At 33.8% G+C, this 25,371-nt stretch overlaps 2 protein-coding genes across 2 annotated transcripts; both read right to left on the bottom strand.

The window, feature by feature from the left end:
- Positions 1 to 68: 68 nt before the first annotated feature.
- LOC105252154 (cyclin-dependent kinase 5 activator 1) lies at positions 69 to 17,309 on the bottom strand. The gene is made up of 4 exons (XM_011259425.3): positions 15,073 to 17,309; positions 13,551 to 13,793; positions 791 to 1,087; positions 69 to 221 (listed from the first exon to the last, which is right to left on the bottom strand). Exons 1-4 carry the CDS (start codon positions 15,511 to 15,513, stop codon positions 126 to 128), a joined length of 1,077 nt encoding a protein of 358 aa, XP_011257727.1. The 5' UTR covers positions 15,514 to 17,309; the 3' UTR covers positions 69 to 125.
- Positions 15,521 to 25,322, bottom strand: LOC105252170 (sporozoite surface protein 2-like). Its single transcript, XM_011259443.2, has 3 exons — positions 25,308 to 25,322; positions 15,630 to 16,422; positions 15,521 to 15,579 (listed from the first exon to the last, which is right to left on the bottom strand). Exons 1-3 carry the CDS (start codon positions 25,320 to 25,322, stop codon positions 15,521 to 15,523), a joined length of 867 nt encoding a protein of 288 aa, XP_011257745.2.
- Positions 25,323 to 25,371: the final 49 nt, after the last annotated feature.

Raw genomic sequence — 25,371 nt, 5'->3', positions numbered from 1 at the left:
TCGAGGTCGATGCCGTGGGGTCAAGCTGCGAGAGCGGCTCCACGTCGTCGCGACGGCCATCGTCAGAGCGTCGTGACGTCGCAGCCGTGCCTGGCGATGCGCACCAGCAGGTGTGTGTAGCTCCGTCAAGCTGCCTTGGTGGGTACCGCGACTCCGGAGACGACGAGGCTCCGTTCGAGGCCGCTGCCAGTCAGACTTCCACGTTCGCTGGAACCGCAGGCCTGTTCGAATTCACAAATTAGGGTTGAATGAATGAGCTCTTATTTTATTGCTTGAAAAGTAGATTTTGAATTTATAAATATATATTATAAATACATATTTTGCATATTAAATACAACAAAGAAATAAATAAATATATTTATTTATTTAATTTTTGCGAAAAAAACCTTTATTTTAAAAATTGGCTATTTAATAATTTATTAGTTATTTAATTAGGTTACTAATTTGTAATTTCAGTGATTCATTTATACTACTAATTCAAAATGAAATGAATTGAAGGAAATATAAAACAAAAATATTTATTTTAATTACTTTAAGCTATAAATGATTTACAAATTAATAATTTTTAATGAAGTTGAATAATTTTTTCAAATAAAGATTTTCTTATGTTATATATATATATATATATATATATATATATATATATATATATGCGTTACAATAAATTAATAAATTGAATAATAAGAAATATATGTGATCCTTAAATCATCGACGAGATTTATTTCGACACTTGATGTATAAATGAAGAGTATCTTGATTTTATGAATAAAAATTTAGTAGTCGAACGTACCTTCAGTTCGCTGAAGATTTCAGTGAAGAATCCGGGCTCGCTGTTGATTCGCAACATTTCGGAGCTAAGTCGGTTGACGATCAAGAGACATCGGTCCCAGAATTTATCCTTGCTGTCTTCAACGAGGAACGGTTTCAGCGGATAACTGATCTCGTTGCCCATATAACTGTAGCTCAGATAAAGACATGTCAGCACCGTCGCCTGGAGTTCTTTCTCGGATGCCTCGTCTCCGTCGACGAGCTCTTTCACCAACATGTACACGAACACTACATTGGCAGGGTTTATAAAGGGCACATCCTGCCAAACAAAAAAAGATAAGAGTGCAATTAAAACATACATCTATTGCTAACTTTTATCCGAGATGGTGTAGGAGTTATCCAATTAATAATAGATTAGCTAAAACGCATTATGCTGTGGTCTATAATTTTATATTAATTTATTTCTCATTTAATTATTTTTAATTTATTTTTGTTTATTTTATTTTACATTATATATGTTGTGTATGTATGTGATTTATATATCTTTTTTAATTATATCGTCTGATCTTCGAAGTAATTATCGTCGTATTTTATTTTACATTATGTATGTATGTGATTTATATATTTTTTTTTAATTGTATCGTTTAATCATCGAAATAATTATGCATCTTCGTTGCATCTTCATAAATATAACAATAAGAAAATATGATTTATATCTATAAATATTTTTCTTTTTATGAAAATATTAACAATATAAAATTTATAACAATTTGTAGTTATGAAAATAGAAAGGTACTTTCAAATATTTTGTATGTTAAAATTTATTATATTGAAATTGATCATTTCAGAGAGAGATACATATCGAAAAAAATTCATATCATTTTTATTTCTAATTATTATTACCATTGACATGTATAAATTTACATTTTTAATTCTGTTCTTGTTACTAATTGCATATTATCTATTATATACGTCTATCTTAAAGTATAACGTCATAATAGGCACATGTATGTCAATATAGATATATGTAGGCATATTGGACGCAAGCGCTTTGAATACAATTATAGTCACACAGATGTTAATTAGTGCGGATACACATATAAGGAGAATATGTCGTATAAATAGGAGTCTATTTATACTTGATAAGATCTCCATTAGCCATGAAATATATAAAAAAGTGTGCAATTAGATACGTCTATAGTACCACACAATTGCAATATTAATTTTTATAAATTGCGCACAGCAATTTTACAAATTTTTATACATCATTTATATTTCGCGAATGCGTAAATAAACACTGTTCTTTCTAATATCGCTCCTGTACATTAAGAAAAGTTTATTGAAAAATTTATCACATGCCTTGTTAAGTAAATAAGTCCATTTGAGGGAAAAGAATACACATCTTTTATCAAGAAAATGTGCAAATATTGTATAAAAGAAGATTATTTTATTATCTCTGGTTTTATCATATATTTTATAAAGTCCAATGAATTTAAAAATTCATTAAATCTCGACAAGGGCGATGACTTTTGAAACAATAATCATATTATATACAAAGGATTAAATCAATCTATAGTTTAATCCATGTTAACAAGTTCTTACGATTCAATTGTTTAGTATCACAAGTTTTCCATTTCAATTGGTTTAATCCACATTAACAATTTTACAGTTCAAGTAATAAATAGCCTGCCTATTTCAATTACCAGGCAAATTGTATCGCGTATCATAAATGATCCCGATACTAATGTATTAGCCTGAAAGCGCAGAAGCATCGATTCGACCTAATTTTCAAATGTAACGCGCAAAGTGCACCCAACTATAGCGTTACACCTAGTACAAGTAAACAATACTCGCTCCGTAAGCACAGAGATAATCGTGAGAAATATCACGACGAGTTAATCGCGCATTCATCCGGAAATAACGAATACTCCGTTTGCGAGGGAGGAAGAAAGAGAGAGAGAGAGAGAGAGAGAAAGAGAGAAAAAGAGAAAAAAAGGACACACACAAGGATGATATCCTCGATGTAAGGAACGGAGTAGAAGAGTTCGCGAGAGACATGTGGGTGCACCAGGCGAGGCCGCACGCTGGTGACCCGGGAGGATCGATGCCCCCGATACGGGGTTCGCGCACCCCCGCGCTCCTCGCGACACGATCGGCACAACCCTGATTTTTTTTTGTTGCCCTGCATGCGCTGGCCGTTCCTCGTTAGCCGGGTCGCTTAATGCACATTACGTCGCGCGCACTCACGCTTGCGATTTGCTCACACGCCAGAATGCACATCCCCGGACTCTCTTTCTATCTCTTTCATCGTGTCGTACGAGCCGACAGGGCCGTCGACATTGCCAACAACGACGACGACGACGACGATGATGATGATAATGATGATGATGATACCCTCCTCGCGCAGAAATAATCGGAGCAGCATACGTTGCACAATGCAGCGGAAAGAAAAAGGGATGAAACGCTGCCTCTTCAACGAGATTTTCTCACAGGGACTCCAGAAATTGCGAGTGCAATCCAACTACTGCGAAGCTTCATCGCATCGCATTTTATCGAGTCTCCAGAGTTGGTCATTTTGTCGAGTTTTTTAAACTTGTAATCTGAATTATTCCTGAAGAAGTAGATTTAGATGACTTGAAGAGAAAGTGTGAGATAAATAATGTAAATTGGAATAATTTTAAATTTAAATCACGAAATACTTGGATCTACTTCGTTCGATAAGCTTCCGTATGATTTATTATTATTGCATCGACTAGTCGTGATTAATCGAGAGTAGTAACCCAGCAAACACCAAGTAACGTTCATATAATTGTTAATTGTAATTTCCCATCCAACAATACAACTGTTACATGTTATATAACTGTTGCATAACATATCACAGTTATATTGTTGAGAGGAAAATTATAACTAACACTTATTAACTATTATTTAATGTTTACTGGAAATTCTTTTGAAGTCTACCATTCTGCGTAGAAGCTGTTGAAAATTTGTAGGGAGGATATTCTAGAAAGACCGTGCTTCCAGATTTCTTCGGAGTTAAAATGGTGGATACTAGATTCGATGGTACTGAGCGAATAGAGTACGTTGCAATAATCAGAATCGCGTGACATTACCGAGAAAAATTATTCATAGATAACGTCTGTCGACAGAGATATGTTTTTATGTCTACAACCTAACAAAGTAAAACCTCGTCTATAGACTTAAGGTATCGCGTGAGCGAACATAATAAACGCAAAATTATATCAGGTCACACATATAAAATACTTGCGTTTTATAAAAAAAATAAATAATAAATAAATAATAAATAAAATACTTGCATTTTATAAAAAAATAAATAATAAATAAATAATAAATAAATAGATAATAAATAAATAAATAATTTGTTCTAAAGTCTCTCATTTTCCTCACACTTGGCTTTTTCGATCCATCACAAAATATCTACAAATCATTTTGTTAATATAATTTTCTTAATACAAATTTTCTTAATGCAATTATTTATTTTCATTGTTACTTGACTTGTAAGAAAAGAAAGATTATATTATATTATATTATATTATATTATATTATATTAAGATTATATTATATTAAAAACGACGCGTATTATATATCATATAATGAAAAATTTTGTTGCAGGCAATTCGATTAATCAAATCGGATTAAATTAATGAAAGTTAATTCAATCAAAATTACATATATTGAATTTTATTTTTAGATTCCAATATTTCAATCCGTTCTTTTTTTGCTATAAAAATATCAACACAAAGTTGATCAAGGAATCTTAAAGCGAAAAGAAATATAGAGCGCGATCTTTCTATAGTCCTCTGTCATTATTATTTCATGAAACCCTTAGTACAAGACTTTTGCCATCGCATGATTTGCGCGATTCATCAAGGTGCTCCACGTGCTTCGGTCAACGATCAGGTATCATGGCGCTCGAGAGGGCACGGTGCAACCGAAAATTGGAAGAGGGAATGGTGTCGATATATATACAATCTCTGAGTCGATCGATATTCGCCCAGGAGCGAGCGGTCTGCCCTACTCGCTTGTGGAACAAGAGCTCTCGCTTGTGTATGGACCTAAATCTTTTAATTAAATTTCCCAGACTGCGCGGATAACGATTCTACGATGGCGAGAGTGTGCCAATTTGGACCAATTAGTGGCGCATTCGGAGTGAAACGCCCTCACAGCCGCAATTACAATCTGACGTTTAGCTGTTTCAGGAAGATGTCCCTGATGAGAAGCTTTGTGAGGAGGACCCACGTGAATCATGCGTTCTTGAGCTGCCACCACGTAATTAATTTATGCAAATTAATGAGATAGATCCGAGAGAGAGAGAGAGAGAGAGAGAGAAAATCTGTTGCAAATCGATAAATATTCCCTTTTAGGGAATTCTATGAAATGCAGAAGCGTATTGAGATCAAGTTGGTCAAATGTACATTTCGCAAAGATGTACATTTAAATATTGGGCGATTATTTCTCGATCATCTCCGGAGCTGATTAATTAAGATTAAATGCCATGTGATGGATGATACACGTGTCGTGCGAGAAAAACGTGACAAGAATGGAATTTTCAATCGTATTTGTATGGTCTCTTTTTAACTGGATTTTTAACATTGCGGTCTGATTTGATCTTGTTTAACGTTCAGACGAAACCGATCGGCGAATAGACTCGTCCACAGCTATTTAAAGTATGCTTTGTTGACATTCCGATGGAACTAACAATATTAGACGATATTGCAATGATATAAAGAATAAATATATTTCATTTATGTGTGTGTGTTTGTGTGAGAGATAGAGAGAGAGAGATAGAGAGAGAGAGAGAGAGAGAGAGAGAGAGAGAGAGAGAGAGAGAGAGAGAGAGAGAGAGAGAGTACAGAATTTTAAATAAATTTTCTTTTTAATTATTTCTCTTTTCAAATATCTTAACAATTATTTATAGGTCGGAAAAAACATAGATATATATATTTTATATTTTTAAATAAAATGTATATTTTAAATAAGAATTAATTTTTTTTAATATTAAATATTTTAAGAATAATACATATATATGATAATTATAAAATTAATATTGTGAGATAGCTACGTCTTCATAAATATTTCAAATTAGTAATTACTCGCTTTTAAGGAAAGTTACGAAGTCACGAAGTTATTTAATTAAGACTGATGTCAAGAAAAATTCTGGGATTAATTACTGTAAATTTAAAGGAATTATTATTCAGAGCATTCGCAACAAATCTATGTAATTCTATTTTCAGATTATTGGATCTAAAATCATCCATGATCTGTCGGATATTGATAGGATGTGTCACTGATGTCAATGATGTTTAGGATCAGACATAAAACCATATTTATATTCATAATCTCGGTATTTACTTAGGATCAAATTTAAAATCACATATTTTTATCATCTATATTCATTATAAGATTCTTCTTCTAGTTCTAATAAAAAAATTTTGTCCGGTTATTACATTGTGATAAGGAATTGAATCAAATAAATATGATTATGAATATCAGATAGACTTAAATCATAAACAAGGTTACTCTTGACGATAATATTAAAAAAATACTTAAAATACTTGGAATATGTAAATCATATAAAGATAGCGAAATTGATTGTTATATAATTGTTATATAATTATTATATAATTGATCGTTTCTATTTCTTCAGAAAAGTTCTTTCAACTTAATTACGAGATAATGTCAAAAGAGAGTTATCAAAATGTCATAAAATGATTTAATTACATGCGCGTATGTATCATAAAAATAGTTAGTGTTGATTTCTGTGCTTTCATAGAAACGGATTTGATTTTATCACAGCGAGTACTAATTGTAAGCGACATTTATCTCCCCTTCTCATACACGGTCACGAATTTGTCTTTTACACGTGCATGCCATACACGCGCGGTTTTCAGAAAATGCACCCGGGATTAACTCTGCGCGCGTTATACTTGAGAAATTAGATTTAAGCACGTGCAGGATATCCCGAAACGCGAGCGACTAGATTTGTTTTAACGTAAGCTTTATGGTAAATATTTCATGATAAATATTTATGCAAAAGGTAGAATATACTATCGCACTTTCACGACATTTAAATATTTTTAATAATTTGTTAATTTTATATTTCGAGTTTGATACCTTTTATTATTTTAAATATTTTTATCATACAGTATATATGGGATTTTTCTACATAATCCACATTATTTATCATATTCATTTCTATCTTCTTCTCCTCATTTTATCTTTCTCTATCTCATCCTCCACTATCTTATCCTTCTATAAATATATGTCGGATTAAGCGGTGGGTGAATTTATGATACTTGAAAAAAAAAATATATGTCGGGTCATTAGAATTTTCAATTATTGTTTTTTCCATTTACGTCAAGCTTGTCGCAGATCATTAGTATTGAATTATGTCATTAATCTTGTCAATCAGTCAGCGCTGTCAAATTGAAGAAAAATTGGTAAAAGGTTTATTTTTTCATTTCATGATTTAAAATTTTAATAGAAGTTTTATAAGATTGCTAACTATATTATTTTCTTAAAATACAAGAATTTTTTAAAATCAAAATTATGTTCAATTTTGATTGAATTTTTTATTGATTCCAAATTCCTAACTATTAAGAATCTTTTTTTTTTTACTTTTCGAACTAATTTAAAAAGACACCTCTCGAGGGATCAGTCGTATATACTTCTTCATGCGCACAGAAAAAAAGGACATTTTTGTTTTGAAAATATATTTTAGTTTTAACATGGAAATTTTGAAATGAGATTATATTGCGTTAATTAAAGAAAAATATAATTGCTTGAATAATTGTTTACTTGAATGAAGCCATTTTATATAGTTCAATCAAGAAAAATATATTCTTATGATTTAAGATTTAATTTTCTTGAATAGAAAAGAAACAATGCTAGATAGAAAATAACATTTTTAAATCAAAGATCATAATTTTCTTAAAGCAAAATTAAATAATTATATATTCTTGAGGTAACAATTACAATATTAAAATAAGACTATAATATTGTTGAAATTTAAAATTATTATATTCTTCTAAGAAGATTATAAATTGTTACGTATATACGAAACAATGAACGCGTTATAGTTTAAGTATATAAGTTTTGATTTGACACTTATTTTTTTTCTGTGCGTGATCATAGATTTAGAGCGAAAAAAATCTTGGAGCTAGAGAATATCTTTCTTATTTAGAGCGAAAAAAATCCAGGAGCTAGAGAATATCTTTCTGGAGAAGAGAAAGCGTCTCCCTGTCATAATTAAGATCGAAGGGTGAACGTCCCTCTTACAAACCCTCGCATTTTTCCGCAATGTCCCTATGGGGTGTTCTTGCGACGTTGCCGTCTGCTGCTTCTGCGCAACGTTTGCGCTGCACACGACCCTTCGTCCCTTGTGCGGTTTTCTCCCTTAATGCGCATTGCTGCACACCTTTCTCACTTGTCTTGTCAATCGAATCCTCGTTGGATTTACCACAGCGTAAGATAAAATTGATGCAACTTTAGCCTTTCTACCATCCAGCAGTAATATTTATTTTGCGGATGCAAATTCTCAATATTAATAATGTAGCACAAAATTTATACATAATTTTCTATTAATAATAATAATAGCGAGGATCTAAAGAAGAAGTTCATCCTTAATTAAAAAAAAAATATTTATTACTTAATCTTCTTTTACGACTTATATTTTAACTGATAAAGATGTCAGTTTTACTAATTAATGCCATGCATCTGTGTTAATAAGATAAAAATGGGTACAATATCAAAGAAATATGAAAATATTTCTATCAAAAATAAAATATAATTTCTATCAAAAATAAAATATAATTTCTATCAAAAATAAAATATATGTCATGTATCGCAAAAAAAATGGAATAATATATTCTATGCTTCGTTAATATAAATTTTTATTGTAAGAGAGAGATGCCTATTTAAACATGGGTCAACGTCCCGAGTAGGATCAAGACTGAAGACTTATTTTAGGGTCGGAACTGGAGTAGAGTCAAAAGGGTGAAGTGTAGATGAGGGATTTGAGGCTGAAAATCAACGTGCTTTATAAGGGATGCATCGACAGCAAAACCATCCTCTCGTATGTATATCTGTGTACACATATATATATATATATATATATATATATATATATATATATATCTTTAATATTGTACTCATTTTTATCTTATTAACACAGATGGCATTAATTTGTAAAACTGACATCTTTATCAGTTAAAATATAAATCGTAAAAGAAGATTAAGTAATAAATAATTTTTTTAAAATTAAGGATGAACTTCTTCTTTAGATCCTCGTTATTATTATTCTCCTTCGTCGAATGCATTGTGTAGATAAATATATATGTGTATATATATATATATATATATATATACACATATATATTTATCTACACAATGCACTCGACGAAGGAGAGCCAATACACGCACGAATAGCTACCATGTTGGTTACGTATAAGTAGCAATAACATATAGCTTTATCTATAGCTCTCTGCACAGTTGTATTGTATTCATGGAAATGTCTAGTGGTTATCGACTTTTACACATACTTGGTGAATTTATATATACAGTGTTACTTGTTCGGTATTCTGAGAAGATGAAATAAAATCATAATTCAAATCATTATTCTGTCAGTTATTTTTACAGGAGATTTTTGAATCTAATTTTTTTTCTCTTAATAATTAAAATTAAGCTTAATAATTAAAATTAATTTTTGGAATATATTCTCAGATTTACATTTCTTTAAATATTTTTCTTATTTAAATATTTTTCTAATTACGCGCTTTTATGTTTCGTCGCAAAAATATAACGTGTAAATATATTCAGGCAAACTCGAAAAGTAGTTATTTGAATACGCTTTTTCTTCATTTGCCTCATTTTCTAATTTGTCAGGGTATAATTTCTAATGGCTTCCCCTTTTTTATTTTTATTGATTTAATGCGTTTAAATAATTTAGTTGTAGATCTAGAAAAACTGTCCTTAGGGAAGGTAATTGGAAATGCTAAAACCGTTTCGTAAATATCATTAAGTAATAATTAATCGTATTATTAATCCTCCATTACTTGCGCAACGTTTCATTTATGGCTTGCTATCCAATTTATATTTCATCGGTTATCAATATGCATAGTATTAACATAGCGCGAGTAAAAATTCGAAAATATTCCGCGAAAAAGAGTCGACGTTTCTGGTATCATACTTGGTTAAATAAAAAATTAATATTTTAATGTACTTAATATTTAACGAAAAATTATATATACATTTTTCAATATTTTTTTATTATTTATATAAACGAATATTATAAAAATATTATATATTCGACTTATCAAAATGATTATGAGGAATAATTTTTTTATTATCTTTCTTTTTTCTTATATTATTATATTTCCTTTTTTTTTTATTTTATTAAATTTTCAATCTTTTTGCTGCGAAAAAAAATGTTTCATTAAAAAAAAAAAAGAATATCGGAAAGAACCGGACGAATGGTAAGAAAAGCAACCTCGATTGAATGATGCTGCATGTTAGTGGACCATACCATGATAACGTGGGCTCTTTTAGATATTGGATGCAAGAGCATCCCGTTATCTCTCTCGCTCGCTTTTCCAGCGATTTCGCACGTGGATTTATTGACATGAGAAATCGATGTCGGTGGGCGCAGGGTTGTTACTAGGGAGTGTGTCTACGCAAAGGCACTTTATTATGGACGTCTTCAACGCCTCCCTGCAAAGTGGGTTGAAACACGCGAGTGTCGCAATAATACGTCGCAAATTGTCGTGAATGATAAAATGCGCCATAAATTCTCGGAAATAACTAGAACAAGCCTGTATTATAGATTTGTGAAATAATGTTTGCATTTCACATATTCTAAAATGGAATAATTAATTTTGCGAAAGAAAATTATAATGAAGTTACCTCAGCAAACACTAAATAACAGTTATATAAATGTTACTTGGTGTTTGCTGGGATTTTTATTTCAATTATTACAGAGAGACACAGACGGAAGTTAATCATCCTTAAAATATTTTAAGAAAGAAAAGAAGAGTGATGAAAAAAAAATAATAAACACGTCAGTTTTTATATTGGATGACAAAATTATCTCAGTGCAAAATTTAGATTCCGACGAGTTTCTAAATCAAATCAAATAAACACTTCAAGTGGCTCGAAAATTCTTCCTCCAAAAGCTTATCTGACTCGAACGTAAACGTCAATCGACGTCAACAAGGAGCGATTGTTTGCAACGATTGGCGTCTGAACGTCACTCGTGTGACGAGGAAAGTCCACCCACGGGAATCAGGGAAATTGTCGCAGTGGTCTGGAATTATTACAAGAGCGTTTCACGCTATTTCCCATCAGGCTTCACGAGCATCGCAGCTCGTTGAAGGTTGCACGATACACGTTGGTCAATAGGCTTTCGTCATAAAGTGGGTGAAAGAATGCCGCCGATATGCTCGGCAGATAATTAATCCTCTCGTGCAACGCTTGTTTTAGGCATTTGCACATTTTCATTGTAACGTAACGTGCCTTTTTACATATTTAATTTATCATTTCGCGTGACTCAATCGCGATTAATGTAGCACAAAAATCAATTCTTTTACGCGATTTTGTTAAAAAGATTAAATTAAATAATTTTTTTTTAATTATTCAATTTAAAAAAAAAAGATAAATAATCTTCTCCGTGAAAAATAATATACGCGGAAGAAAATTTTAATTTTAAACTGCGTCTTTTACATTTTCTTGAAAGAGAAAATAGCATTTGACAAACAGAAATTCTCTTGTATTATAATTTTGAGAAGACTTTATTTTTAAAACACATGCTCTTTTTCTAATGACCAAGTCTCTCAATTGTAACTCAAAAAATAACATAATAAAAATTGATGTTTATGTATATATTTTTTGAAGTAAAAAGAAACGTTTACATTTTTCATTTACGACATTCGTCAGAAATAATTGAGCTTTTATGACAAAAATGAATATGTATCGTGCATAAAGACGCAGACACAAAGTAGATAAACAACGTAGATTTTTGCATTGTATTATTAATAGTTTGATAGTATTTTTAAGTCGGCGGCCATCTACGTCAGTTGACTATCGGAGTGAAATATTTTTAGTTTGATCGATAGCTTCTACGCGGAGAGAAGGCGAGTCTTAGGGACCGTGCAATTTGCATAGGTCGTGTAATCGTGCGCACGATAGTCTCATTAGCATAAACGTTAAATTCATAATCGAATCAAGAACTGGCACCGACTGAGACCGCGAATGGACTTCGTTCGATTGATTCGTTTTTTTACGAAAAAAACACCATTTTATTGGAAGCTATGAAACTTGCCAAGTAAGACTAAGATTGAAGGACGAAAAATAAGAAAACAATAAGAAATCTCGAACAGAGAAATTTTGACATGTATCTACATAATTAATAATTTATCGTTTTTTCAAGGAAAAATACCATTTTATTGGAAGCTATGGAACTTATCAAGTAAAATTAAGATTGAAGGACGAAAAATAAGAAAAAATAAGAAATCTCGAACAGAGGAATTTTGACATGTATCCACATAATTTCTTTATCTTTGAGAAGAAATCGCGACTATACCTTTTTAGGACTATACCTTTTTAGGAGAAAAGAAAAATAATTTCGAGAGAAACTTCCTTTGTAAAAGTTTCCTTTTAGGGAGGAAGATATCTTGTACTCAGTGATGTGTCGAGGAAAAATAATAAAATAATAAAATAATAAAAATAATAATAAAATATTATAATAATAAAATAATAAAAATTTTTACACGCGCTTTTAACTTTATACAGAAAAACTCAATCACAATGCAATATTGAAATTCAATACCTTCTCCTCTGATGCATGTCAACCACAGACAGTTCATCCAGATGGAAGTTCGTGAAAAGTTATAGCCTAATTCCCCCCGTGACATATTGCGACTAACATGCCCTAAGTGACTCTTATTATGCGCTACTGCGTATTCCCGCGGGATACTATCCGCGTGTATTCAGTGGAAGAAGCCCTTTCCTTCGTGACACGTGCGGATCTCATCATCCCGTTCGTAATGATAGTCTCTTAAGGGAAACGAAACCTTTTAACGCATCGGAGACAAATATTCGTATTTTTTAATTGGATCGCGGTTGCCTTTCAGAATATCCGTGATTTGCATGCCATTATTCTCAATGAAAGGGTTGGAGTAACATGCATTTTGAATTCAAAGCTGTCATTTTTGGAGTTTAACGTCAGAGATGTATGTGTTCGTGATACTTTGAATGACAGTTTTGAAAATCACGGTAAATTTCAATCTTTACTCGATTCTTTTCTTTTCAATCGAAATACAAATCTTTATTAATGTCATTCTCAAGATTTTTACTCGCGTTCGATGATTATATTTCAATATCAGTGCAATCAACAAGAATCAATTGCTCCTCATGCTGTCGGTGCATCTTAATTATCAATGACGTCAAACTGGAGCTCGTGATAATTGTATTAGTGACGAATATATTCGCGGAACAGCTAACTAGCTGGTAAATGAAAATATGTGCTGTCGAACGGAAGTTTTTTTTTTTTATAGAAAGAAGAAATATAAGATTACTATATCAACTGGTTCTTAATATAATATTTTTAATATAAAAAGTTATTCACAAATGAAACGTTTGATCCATTAAATAAACATATCAAAGATGATCTCATATAAATAATAATTCTCTTTTTGGTACAAACTCTTGGTCTGTCAAATTAGATGATTAAATAATAAAAATGTATTAAATGGCGAATTATGACTCACCTGCCAGCCTTGAAGCAGGAGATTTCTGTCAACGGTCCTAAGCCACATGACAGCATCGCCGGCTTGGAAGTCTCTTAAACGGGTGCATTTCTTGTGCAGGAAGACGCCGAGGCACTTGAGCAATTCCGAGGTGGAGGCTTGGATGACGGTTTTCCTTGGCCCGGGGGGCAGGGGTTTCTGCACCAGTTTCTCACACGTCGGATTGTGCGTGGTATGATTGTTGTTTGACGCCGGTGGTTTTGTCTAGTTGAACCAAAACGAAAATTATCTCTTAATAAACAGTTCTCTTAATTTTATACATCAATGAAACAATTATTTTTAAGGTAAGGTTTTCAATTTTATTTTACGTTTAATATGTGCCTTGTAAATTTGTGGATGGCGGATTTGTTAAAATTGATGTAAATTTGTTTCGGTTTTGATATCGCACATCAAATTTCGATAAGTGAATCATACATGCAATTTAATATGTTAACAATATATTAATAATTTTTATAATATTAATATTAAACACGCACACACTGTACATATTTCACGTGTATGTAATGTGATAATTTTTCAATACATTCGTGCAACTTTTAATGGAATACATAAATAACAAGGTATTTTAATAGAGAATTTATTATGTATATTTTATAGCCGTTCCTTATTAAATGTTACAAAGAGCTAAAAACTGACTGAATATTGAATATACGTTAACTATCATATTTAATGCTTGGAAGCACCCTTGTTTCTAGAACCAGAAACTGTTAGCGAGAGGGTGAAACTTTGTAAGGAGAAAAACTGTAACGTGCCACGCGAGAGAAAACATCGAAACGATCGATGCACTTTCGATCGTGTCTGAGGTCAAAGTACGTTGTTGTATATTTTATTGCCCTCGCTATAAATCTCTCTCAATATTTCTCTAGACACAACAAAGAAATTTACGATTCTAATTGTACATTTATTTCTAACAAAAGCCCTTCCCCCCCCAATATCTTGTAACGCTTACGCTTTTCTTTTTATTACATGACATTACCATTATTATTATGTATAAAAATTTTAATAAATAAATCATTATTTAAAAGATTTTAATGCAATCGAAACCTCTTGATAATCTCTGCAATTTTTTGGAGTATTCCAATTTTTAATTATGCATAAATAAATGAGTGTAATTGAGAGATTAAATTATTGACAAATATATCAAATATTCTTTCGCGAAAAAAAAACAACATTAAAATATTTCCTTGTACTTATAAATATAATTTAATAAATATCTAATTAAATAAATATCTAATTAAATAAATATCTAATTTTATAAATTAGATATTTATAAATATTAGATATTTTTGATCTAATTCTTACTTATATATTTCAATTTGCAAAATATCAAAATATGAAGATCATTATAAAAAATTTGTTTCTATTTATTTATTCTATTTATTCTATTTATTTTTTTTGACGCGTAGCACACTTATTAAATATGCCAATTCATAAAAGAGATATCAGAATAGAAAGAGTTTGTTGCATCCACAAAAGTACTCACCTGTGGCGTCTGTATATTTTTATTCTTATCAACGATAGGTATGTTATCGAGCGGCTGCCTGAAGGAGATGTTCTTGTTCTTGTTGTCGAGCTTCTTCTTGTTATTGTTGGTCGTGCTGAACCGTTTCCACGACAAGGCGTTTATGAATAGCGAATGCTTCTTGAGATTCTTCTCCAATGCATTCTTTTCCGAGATGATCCTTGCGTTATCGTTGTTGTTGAGATTAATATTGTTGTTTTGCAACGAGTTGTTGTTGGTCGGCGGATGATTCGTGGGCGGCGCCGGCGCCACCGTAGCAACGCTGCTCTTGTTCTCGCGATTCTTCGCGTTGTTGAGCTGCTCGTAATTGAAGTTGTTCAGCGTAAAGTCGGCGGGATGACCCGCCGGCGGGTAAACGGACCCGCGACGGTCCCGCGGACTGAACGACAATACGGTCCCCATACTGCTGCTACGGTGCTCCAGATGCGGTGGCTGCTGTTGCGCTTGCTGCGGCTGTTGACTTGTCGGCTGCGCGGCCTGATCTCTGCTCTGTTGCGGCTGGCGACTCACGTTCTGACCCGGTTGAGGATTCTGGGCCTCTCGTCCCGGACTGGTCGGTTGGCTGGGATTCTGTGTCGGTTGGCCAGTAGGATTCTGTTGAGGATTGTGGCCTGGATTACCGGGATTGTGACCCGGGTTGCCCGGATTGTGACCGGGATTGCCCGGATTGTGGCCGGGATTGCCCGGATTGTGGCCGGGATTGCCCGGATTGTGGGTGGGATTGCCCGGATTGTGGCCGGGATTGTCTGGGTTGTGACCAGGATTGCCCGGATTGTGTCCGGGATTGCCCGGATTGTGGCCGGGATTGCCTGGGTTGTGACCGGGATTGCCCGGATTGCCCGGATTGTGTCCGGGATTGCCCGGATTGTGTCCGGGATTGTCCGGATTGTGGGTCTGGTGACCGGGGTTGTTACCAGGATTGTGGCCGGGATTGCCCGGATTGGGCGAGTGGCCCGGGTTACGATGTCCGGGATTTTGGTGTCCCGGATTGTGGGCCGGGTGACACGGATTCTGATGATGCTGAGACGTAGTGGGCGGCGGTCTCGGCGGACTCGGTGTGGTGACACGCTGCGGCGGTGGCGGGGGTGCTCGAGGAACCGAGGACTCCCTCGAGGGTCCCGTCAGCGGGGTCGCATCCCCTGGCTCGATGGCCTCCTCCACGACGGGACCCACCACCTCGCTCAACCGACCTCCCAGCCTGCTGATTTCTACCTTCGACTTGAAGGACACTACTTTTCCTTCCTCCCGCGATGTCAGGCACGGATTTATTTCCCCTTTCTTCGCCAAACCTCGTCTCTTCCTGCCTCCGAACTATGCGAGATTTCGCGATAACGCACCCTCTCCGCGACGGGAGAGCGTTACAAGTAATAATGATGGTCGTTGACGGCAATCGATGAACGTACAACCAGACGTACTTGTGAAAGGGGCACAGAAATATCCTGTCTCTTGACGTAATAAGTCCGCAGCCGCTGTACCTTTCGTATCGCTCAAGATGTCACGCGGCAAGATGTCGTCGATGCGCGCAAAAGATGTCGGCCGTCGCGCAAAATGGCGAGCGATCGATGCTTTACCGCCCTCCGCCTCTCGGAGGGTGGATGAGCCAGGTGAACGAAAACACTGGAGCGACGCACCGAGTCACCCTATTTCATACCCTGATTCTTGACCCTCCGCGTGTTGTGCCTATTCGCGACACCCTCCCGAGTTGCACTTCCTTTTTCTCTCCCTCTCTCTCTCTCTCTCTCTCTCTCTCTGAACACTCTCGATGCACTCTTTCCGCACTCTTTCGGTCACGCAATTGGACCAGCGCGGAGGTGTAGAGGTACAGAGGTACTCTCTGGAGACTCGACACCAGAATCCAAAATCGTATCGATATCCAGCTCCTCCTTGCCTATCTCTCCGTTTCTCTCTTCTTTTTCGTGCTCGCTCTCGATTTCGCGTATCGCTGCGATCTTCGAGGTCACCTCCGGAGTTGCACTCAAGTAGGATCCCCTCGAGTGATGTGGATGTAGACTCTACACGACGGACTCTGCGAATGTTGTGGCACAACGCGCGCGCTTTCTCGAGAACGTAGCGAGAACGACTGATGGCACTGAAGACAGAACTTTTCTTCTTCTTGGTCGCGCGGCGAGTTTCGCTGACAATCTGCTGCGCTCGTCCTCGACGACGTCGACGTCGCCGCCGTCGTTCTCGTCGTCGTCGGTCGGCCGTGCGTCCACCACCTACGTCTACGGCCAACCAAGACGTAGCACGCCCCGTTACTGTTATCCGTGCGCGCGCAATGGTTCGATAAACGCGGAACGTCGATGGTCGGGGGTGGAAACGGACGAGTAGCGTCCACGAAGGAGAAAGAGAGAGAGAAAGAGACGGGATGGGTGCGAGAAGGAGCGTGGAAGGGTGCGCTAAGGGCGATCGAGTGGGAGCGCATCGCGGAGGTGAGACGAAAAGGGCGTCGGAGACGGAAAGGGAACGAGAAGGACGGAGGGACACGGAGAATAAGAGAGGGTGGTGGACGAGGCTGTGTCGCGAAGGGTGAGAAGGAAGGGTGATTTTCGCGTGTGTACCACTGTGTATACGCCCAAACTTCTCTCTCCGTCGTAACCCTCCCTGGAGAACCCCCGGGAGGACAGGTCGAGACTGAACCGACCGCTAGTCGCCTCCGCCGGAGAGATTTTCCAGGAGGGGCTTCACCGACGAGTCGTGAACGTAGGTCGAGATTTTCCGCAGGACGCGGGAAAATGAATGAAAGTGGGACGCGCGCCGACGTAAATAAACGCGGCGGGCAAGTAAATATTGAAACTCGCTCTCAAGTTCGTGTACAAAACGAAATGAATATCCTTTCTGCAAAATCGCGTGGATAAAATGGTAAAACAGCCTGGAGAATTTCGAGGCGACGAACGAGTGTGCGAAATGCGATGGAATTGCATTTTCATCATGAAACTTTCTTTTTTTTAAATCGTTAGAAAAATCTCGAGCCAAATTGCCAAGTATGCGATATATATTTATGCATATGTCATTATCAGACATTTTTTAAGTTTTTTCTTGGGAGGGGCAGCGATTTCTATTTCTAAAAATCTTCTTTATAAAATATTATTGCGCCACTTGATACCTTTACATTTTTCATATCTACATATTTGTTGATTTAACAAGTGTAGTATAAATTTTTAGAATAAAAATATTGCTATTTTTCTTTAAGTAAAAACACATACATGTTGTCTAAAAAAATTTTCTTCTCAAGTTTAAATAATTTTGAAACAAAAAATCTTACTAAAAGAAATAAATTTTTAATTTATGTAAATATAATTGTCAATCTCAAACTGTAGCAAAAAATATATCATGGAAATCAATAGAAATATTACAAAGTTAAAATTTCAATTTTTCACATTTTTATGAAATGATTATGAAAAAGCGAAGTCTTATAAATCGAAAAACTCTGGAAAAGGATTTTTTGAGAAACACGTTTGATACATTAAGATTATAAGCCAAATTAAATATTTTATATTAATTTTTATATTATTTTTATTTTAATATTTTTCTTTTGTTGTTTTTAAATATTTTAATTCTTACTGTTAATTTACTATGGTCATAAAGCCATTTGCAAACTTTACTTTTTGAAATATTTTTTGTTGAATAGCTGCTATGGGTTATTATGTCTTTTTTCAACGTTAAACGTTCGTCGTCTTTTCTCGAAGCGCTCGATATTTCTTACATTAGCATATGCTTTTGTCTGTGCGATTCTCATTTTATAGACATTACTTTGATACATCGATACTACTCATTGAAAATATAAATAGCCAAGTTTCTAACTATTTTATTCGTTTTATAATGTAAATGTTTAGGAGCAACGTTAAAATTTTAGTTATTGTTTGTACGTTTGCTCTTAACAAACGCCTGTAATAAATTTTTACTTGGCAAAATGATTAATTGTTAAGAAAGGAGCAAAATATTCATCTTTTTCATTTCTAGAATTTCTCTATAGTTTTATTTGTATGCACGTGTAATATATGATATATATTGAATATCATTCTGAGCAGTAAATCTGTTGCTGTAAAATCTTTTTCCAACTAACATATGTTTTCTTTCCATCTTTTGGCACTCAAATGATACTGCATAGAGCATAGAGAACCTCTCTGCAATTATTCGAAAATATTCTGTCTTCGAAACACAGTTTGGAAGCATAAAAATGCTTACAAAGATTGATTTATGGTCACATGTAGTTCAAATATTTAATTTTTCCGAGAAAAAGAATTGTCGAGAGCGTTATTTCTATCTGTGTGATAAAGATTTTTGATGAAGTAAAACGTCTTAAATTCTTTATATTTCATGGAAATATTTTAGTAACACACTTTTAAAAAATTAAGCTTCAAGAAAATGAAATAAAAGAATTTATTTTCTTTTTTAAACCCGAAAAATTGAAAATCTCGAAAGGATGTATTTAAAAATATAGAAGGGAATATATTTTTCTACAAAATAAATGGAAAAGTGAAATTTAAATGAAGATGCGTTTTAGAATAAAGTCATTTAGATATCATTACTTTTATCTTTATGTAAGATAAAGCTAGATATTTAGACATGATACGTATATTATTTTTAATGAAATTTAAGTGATCCTTTTTAAAAATAAGGATATCTAAATAACCTTTCTTAAAAGTAATGATATCTAGCTTTCTCTTACATAAACATAAAAAGTTTCTGTATCTCCACATATATAAATTATTGTCTTGTATACTTTAAGTGTTACTTGAATTGTTGCTTTTAAAAGAAAAGTTTTTTCGACTTAAAAAAGCGATTTTTCTTTTATCGCATTTTCTCGAGATGTTTTAAAAATATATGTCCATGAAACAAAATTGAATAAACTACAATTATGACCTTTTTTACTTTCAACGATTTAAAAAGCGAAATTTTCCATTTTGTAGAAAGCAGTACGTAAATATTAGAGAAATAACATTCGATTCCTCAATCTTTGTTTTCAATCAAAAGATAAATGTTTGAACTATACCTGCTTATAATAGCAACCTTTGTAAGTAATTGTATGTGTCTGTCTATTTTTATCTAGAATCTACAGTCTTATCATAATTAATTTTTGTTCTGTTTAATTATTTGTTTATGTTCGACATTAAAAAGAAACCAAAACGTTTGTCATATTTCATATCAATATTTTCTATTGATAATAAAAATAAAAATCTTAGATATAAATTATCGACTATTTTTAAGAACGTTGATATATTTCAATTCTTAAATTCATTACAGTATAAAAATAAATAATTTGTATGAAGTTTATGTAGTTTTTAACGAAAACATATTATGCAAAAATTGCATTATTATATATATATGAACGAAAAAAACTGTGTCACGAATATTGAAAAGTGGAAAATAATGCCGCAACAAAGCCGCATGAAATCCAATAAAATGCAATAAATTCCCTGTAATGAGCAATGTTAATAATTATGACTCATTACTTTTATTTCCCGAGCATTATAAGTTTCTCTGAATTTGTGCCATAATTAAATGAGTAAGATAATTGAAAAATTATAAAAACAGAAATATTTTGATTTAAAACAGCTCTTTGAGGTCACGTTAGCTATTTTTGTATAAAATATATATAAAAATGCCAATATATAAAATCTCTGTCCTCGATAAACTATTTATAAACAGTATATCAGAATTTATACACGCGAGAGAGTTTGTATGTGTTTCGTCGAGATATCGCATATATGCAAGTTTCTTTCTCAGATGCATTTTAAGATAAACAATAATTCTTTACAGGTTGCACAATTTTCTTCTATATTACATATGGAACTTGGGAGATGTACCTTGCTAAGATCTTTCATTTTCAAATAAAGAATATATATAAAATATAATTAATATAAATTTCATCGGAGAGAAATCTTAAATAAAGTAACGACCGATTAATGGATATTTTAGAGGTATAGACCTGTAATCAGGCCATGCTTTCCGGGAGGGGATAAAAATTTCACGTAACCTGCTTTTCTTGGAAGCTGGAACAAGGTCAGCGTAGTTGCAGCCTCGAAGGGCGATGAATAGGGGTGGCGACGCGGGCAGGTGGAAATGCGCACGTGTGGCTCCGAGGCCTGACAGGACACCACTCGTGAAAGCACAAGTCGGATGTACAAGCGATTTTACCACCGTATGCGGCGTGGAAACGCATAATAATAATGTCGCATTGTGCATCGCGCTCGTGAATGCGCGAGACTATTGGGGAAGGTCACGATTTCCATTGCTTTCGCGTGGGGATGAATCGGAAATAAATTCCTTGGATTTCTTCACAATAGCAAAGAATCAGTATCGATGTACGAAAATTCTTAATTTATTCTCTTCTTGGATTTAAAATTTTTCATGTATATAAATATATATAAAAATTCTCTAAATCAAGAAGAATTTTGCAAAATTAATTAATCGATAAAATAAATAATAAAAATTATTATTATAATTAATAATAAAATTTTTTAATTGAAAAAAGAATATACATGTGTATAAAATCCAAACCATTAAACGCAACTTTAATTCACTGATTTATTACGTTATATTTTTAAAGCGCAATTTATTATTCTCAGAAGATATATGCATAATTCTTTGTCCAAAATAAGGATTAAAAAGTTGGATTCTGAAATTTTGATTTATTCAAGCATCTCGAAACTCACTATTTTGAATAAACTCAATTGCATCGTTTAAAATTGACCTAATGACCGGGTAAAGATAACACTTTTAAGTAAAAAATAATATTTTAATTTATAAATAAAATTTTGTTATAATATTTTTTAATTATTATCATTTTAAATTATTTAAATTATAATAATTAAATTATCATTATTATAATAATTTTAAATTATTATAATATTGTAGTTAACATAATTATGCGTAACAAAAAAAAAGAATACTAGTGATACCGTGTAATAAATAAAAAACATGAAGAAAACAAGAAGATTTTATCTTTAATTATTAAATTACTATTACTTTTAATTAATAAGCCTCTGTACGTGATAATCAGATTGAGTTATGCAGGAATTAAATAGGTTGAGGCTTGCCTGTAGCGACGTGTGTATGTCTTTCTCTCAATTTAGTAGCGATCAATAACGAGGATTCATTATGAAGGTCCATTCCTGACCGCTAAAGAGGAAGATGGCGGAGTTGGAAGAGTATTTATTAAAAGATAAATCTTTGGACATGCAAGGGATATTGTGAGAGTATATCGATTTGTTCTTGGATTTAAAATATGCCTGATGATGAGGAGGATATTATTTTCGCTCATGTCGAAAAATGGAATTCTTGTTAAGCTATGATTCTCCGATTCGCCATATGTCATATTCTCTGAAAAACATTTTAATATACTTAAGGGAATTTTTTCACCCTCACAGACACCTACAATATCGTGGATGTTTAATGACCGATAAAAAGCAAGTTTCCCTCGGTATCCCGTGCAACATTAATCAAAAAAATGCAAGTACAAACTCACGTCCGTATATTTTCGTTGGTGAGTAAATTTGCATATCATTTAGATTTAATTTGCATTTCATTTCATTAATTCGATCGCGAGCACATACCTCTCTCGGCTGTGCTATGTATTAAATTCCATTAAAAATAAAAGACAAAATTATACATGTGAAGGAGTGCATATAAAATTGCATTAACTTGAAACACATCGGAGGCAGGGAGGGATGAAAAATTAGAGAGGTTCATCTCGAAGTTGGGGATATGGATTCCAGCGGGAGAAGAAGGAACCGCCGAGATCTCTCGGCTTTAAGGGATTTCCCAAGTCACCTGACCCGAATGGATCCTCGATGATGTTCTATTCCTGAATTATGGCTAGACAATTTTAGGTTGTACGCGTCCCATTAATGTCGAGTCATTTCTCATTCAAGAGTCAACAGGATTCTGGATATGATTCGTGATTTATTTTTTACGTCAAGTTACAAATTCTGATTTGTGTTTGCAAGTGTCTGATTAATTGTTATTGCATCTTTTTCATATCGGTTAAATATCTAAAAATAAATTCAAGAAGGAAAATTTCCCTGTTTTATTAATTAATTCGAAATTAGATTTTGAGAAAGCATTTTCTCTGAATCAAAGTTGCGTATTGCACGCAGTAGTAGAATCTATATACGATCAGACGGGATACGGTCGATTAAACATATCAGGTCCACATCTTTCCAAAAGAAAAAAAATATATGCGTTTTTTCAACAATAAATACATTTATAATAAACTATACTGTTAAACTAAATTATTCTTTAAATTTTTTAAGTGCCAAGATTTCATGCTAATGACGTGAGAGAAAGGGGATTTTGTTTCTAACAAGTGTTGCCTCGAAAAAAATAAACAAAGACTCGCGAGACTCAACATCCTTCGAAATTGTACAGTAAATCACAGTCGCAAATTTTTGATGACGTTCACTATGAATATCGAAATATTCGAAAGAGTTGTTCACTTATCGGAGCGAGGCAATCAATAATGTCCCATATGTCCTACTTACATTTACCTTATTTGTTCACAATTTTTCTATAATTAATCGACCGTGCGACGGCGTTCTCGTTATCCCTCTATCCAGGTGCGCGTAGCCCTGAAGAGAGGCTGTAAACGTGTAAAATCAGCGTCGGGCGTCGCTCCGGAGCGGATAATGGAGCGTGACGAACCTCTCTGATTGCCGCTCCGAGGAGGCAGAGAAAGAGAGAGAGAGAGAAAGAGAGAGAAAAAGGGAGAGAAGAAGCGCTATTGAATGCTGATAAAAAAGTAGCAGGTATCAGTCGGCGGTGCAAAAGCGGGCTAAAAATATAATGTTCACTCGCGTCGCGTTGGCGTAAAATCGCGGCTCGTTCACGCGGCGTGTCCATCGATGTGACCCCGATATGTAGCCGCGATGTTCGTCGACTCTGAAAAAAAAAAGAACGCCTTTTGTCATCCGTAATGAAATGACGATAGACTGTGCGAGAAAGACGAGAAAGACAGAGAAAGAAAAAGAAAGAGAGAGAGAGAGAGAGAGAGAAAATATAACACAAAAAATCGCATAAATTATTCAAGTCAATGGTAAACTTATGTATTCTAATAACTGTTGCAAGATGAATTAACAAAAACATGAACTTATAACATGAATTTACAAGACGTTTCCGAAAATTTGCCTCTTTAACTTTTATCAAAATATTTTATATCAAAATACTTTGTATATAGAATAAAAAAAAATAGATAGATAAATAATCTTATAAAAAATCTTATAAATAAGAAATTATTAAGAAATTTATAAAGTAGTATAAATTCAAAAAGAAACATGATACTTTTTAATTCTATTTCTATAAAATACTTTTCCTTTTTAAGTTTTTTTAATAACTTATTATTTATCCTACAATCGTATTTTTGATCTTTAAGATTGTTGCAAATTGCATTTATGTTGCTTTCACGTAATGTTCAACACCGTAATTATTTTTTGCCTTTTCTAACAGTTAAAAAAAACTAAGCTCCTTTCACGAGCGAGCAAGACGAAGATCTTTGTGGGTGTGAATAATGAACAAAGTGCTACATGTGTTGCGGTGGTGGACAAGTATAAGTGGGTGGTACGAGATACCTGGGGCGTGAATTATTATCTTTTGTATTATTTAGAGAATTAACTGAACTATAAAAGGATAATGGAAAATCCGTCTGTTTTAGATGTTCATTTGTAAAAAAAAACATCTTTTAAAGATATTTTCAATTCTTATTAATAATTACATTAATCTGAAATAACTAGAACATTACAAAGCGCAGGTTATTTAGTTTCTTTTATTATGTAATAAATTCGAGGATTCTTTTATCATGAATAAATTGCAAAAATTTTTGGCCACAATTTTTGGAAAAAATAAAGACATTCAGTAATTCACCTTATAAATATTGCAATGCAATTACAAGAGCAAGAGCATTGTTATGTCAATTAATGGTCAATTGTGACATGTCAATTTGTATTTATATATAATATTTTTATTGGAGGCCAAATGTGGGATAAAACAGATGTAAGAAGGACATTGCTTATGGACATTTAAAGTCGCGTTACATCTGACGAATGATGATACTAACAGAAACTATAGACAGAACGAAGGACGTCATCCCCTTTAGAAGGGCTGCAGACAGACAAACCCTTCCAAGTTCCCTTCACCCCACCTTCTGCTGTCCCATCGCCATAGCAACCCCTTGCATTCTAGTAGCTAGCCAAACCAACCGAACTACCCTTCATGTCGCCTCTCCCTTGCTGAAATATCTGTATGCAACATAGTTCCACACAT

This window comes from Camponotus floridanus, unplaced genomic scaffold, assembly GCF_003227725.1.
Source record: "Camponotus floridanus strain SB8 unplaced genomic scaffold, Cflo_v7.5 scaffold64, whole genome shotgun sequence".
Taxonomy (NCBI): domain Eukaryota; kingdom Metazoa; phylum Arthropoda; class Insecta; order Hymenoptera; family Formicidae; genus Camponotus; species Camponotus floridanus.
Note: the sequence above shows the minus strand (reverse complement) of the source record. Positions and strands in the feature narration are given on the sequence as shown.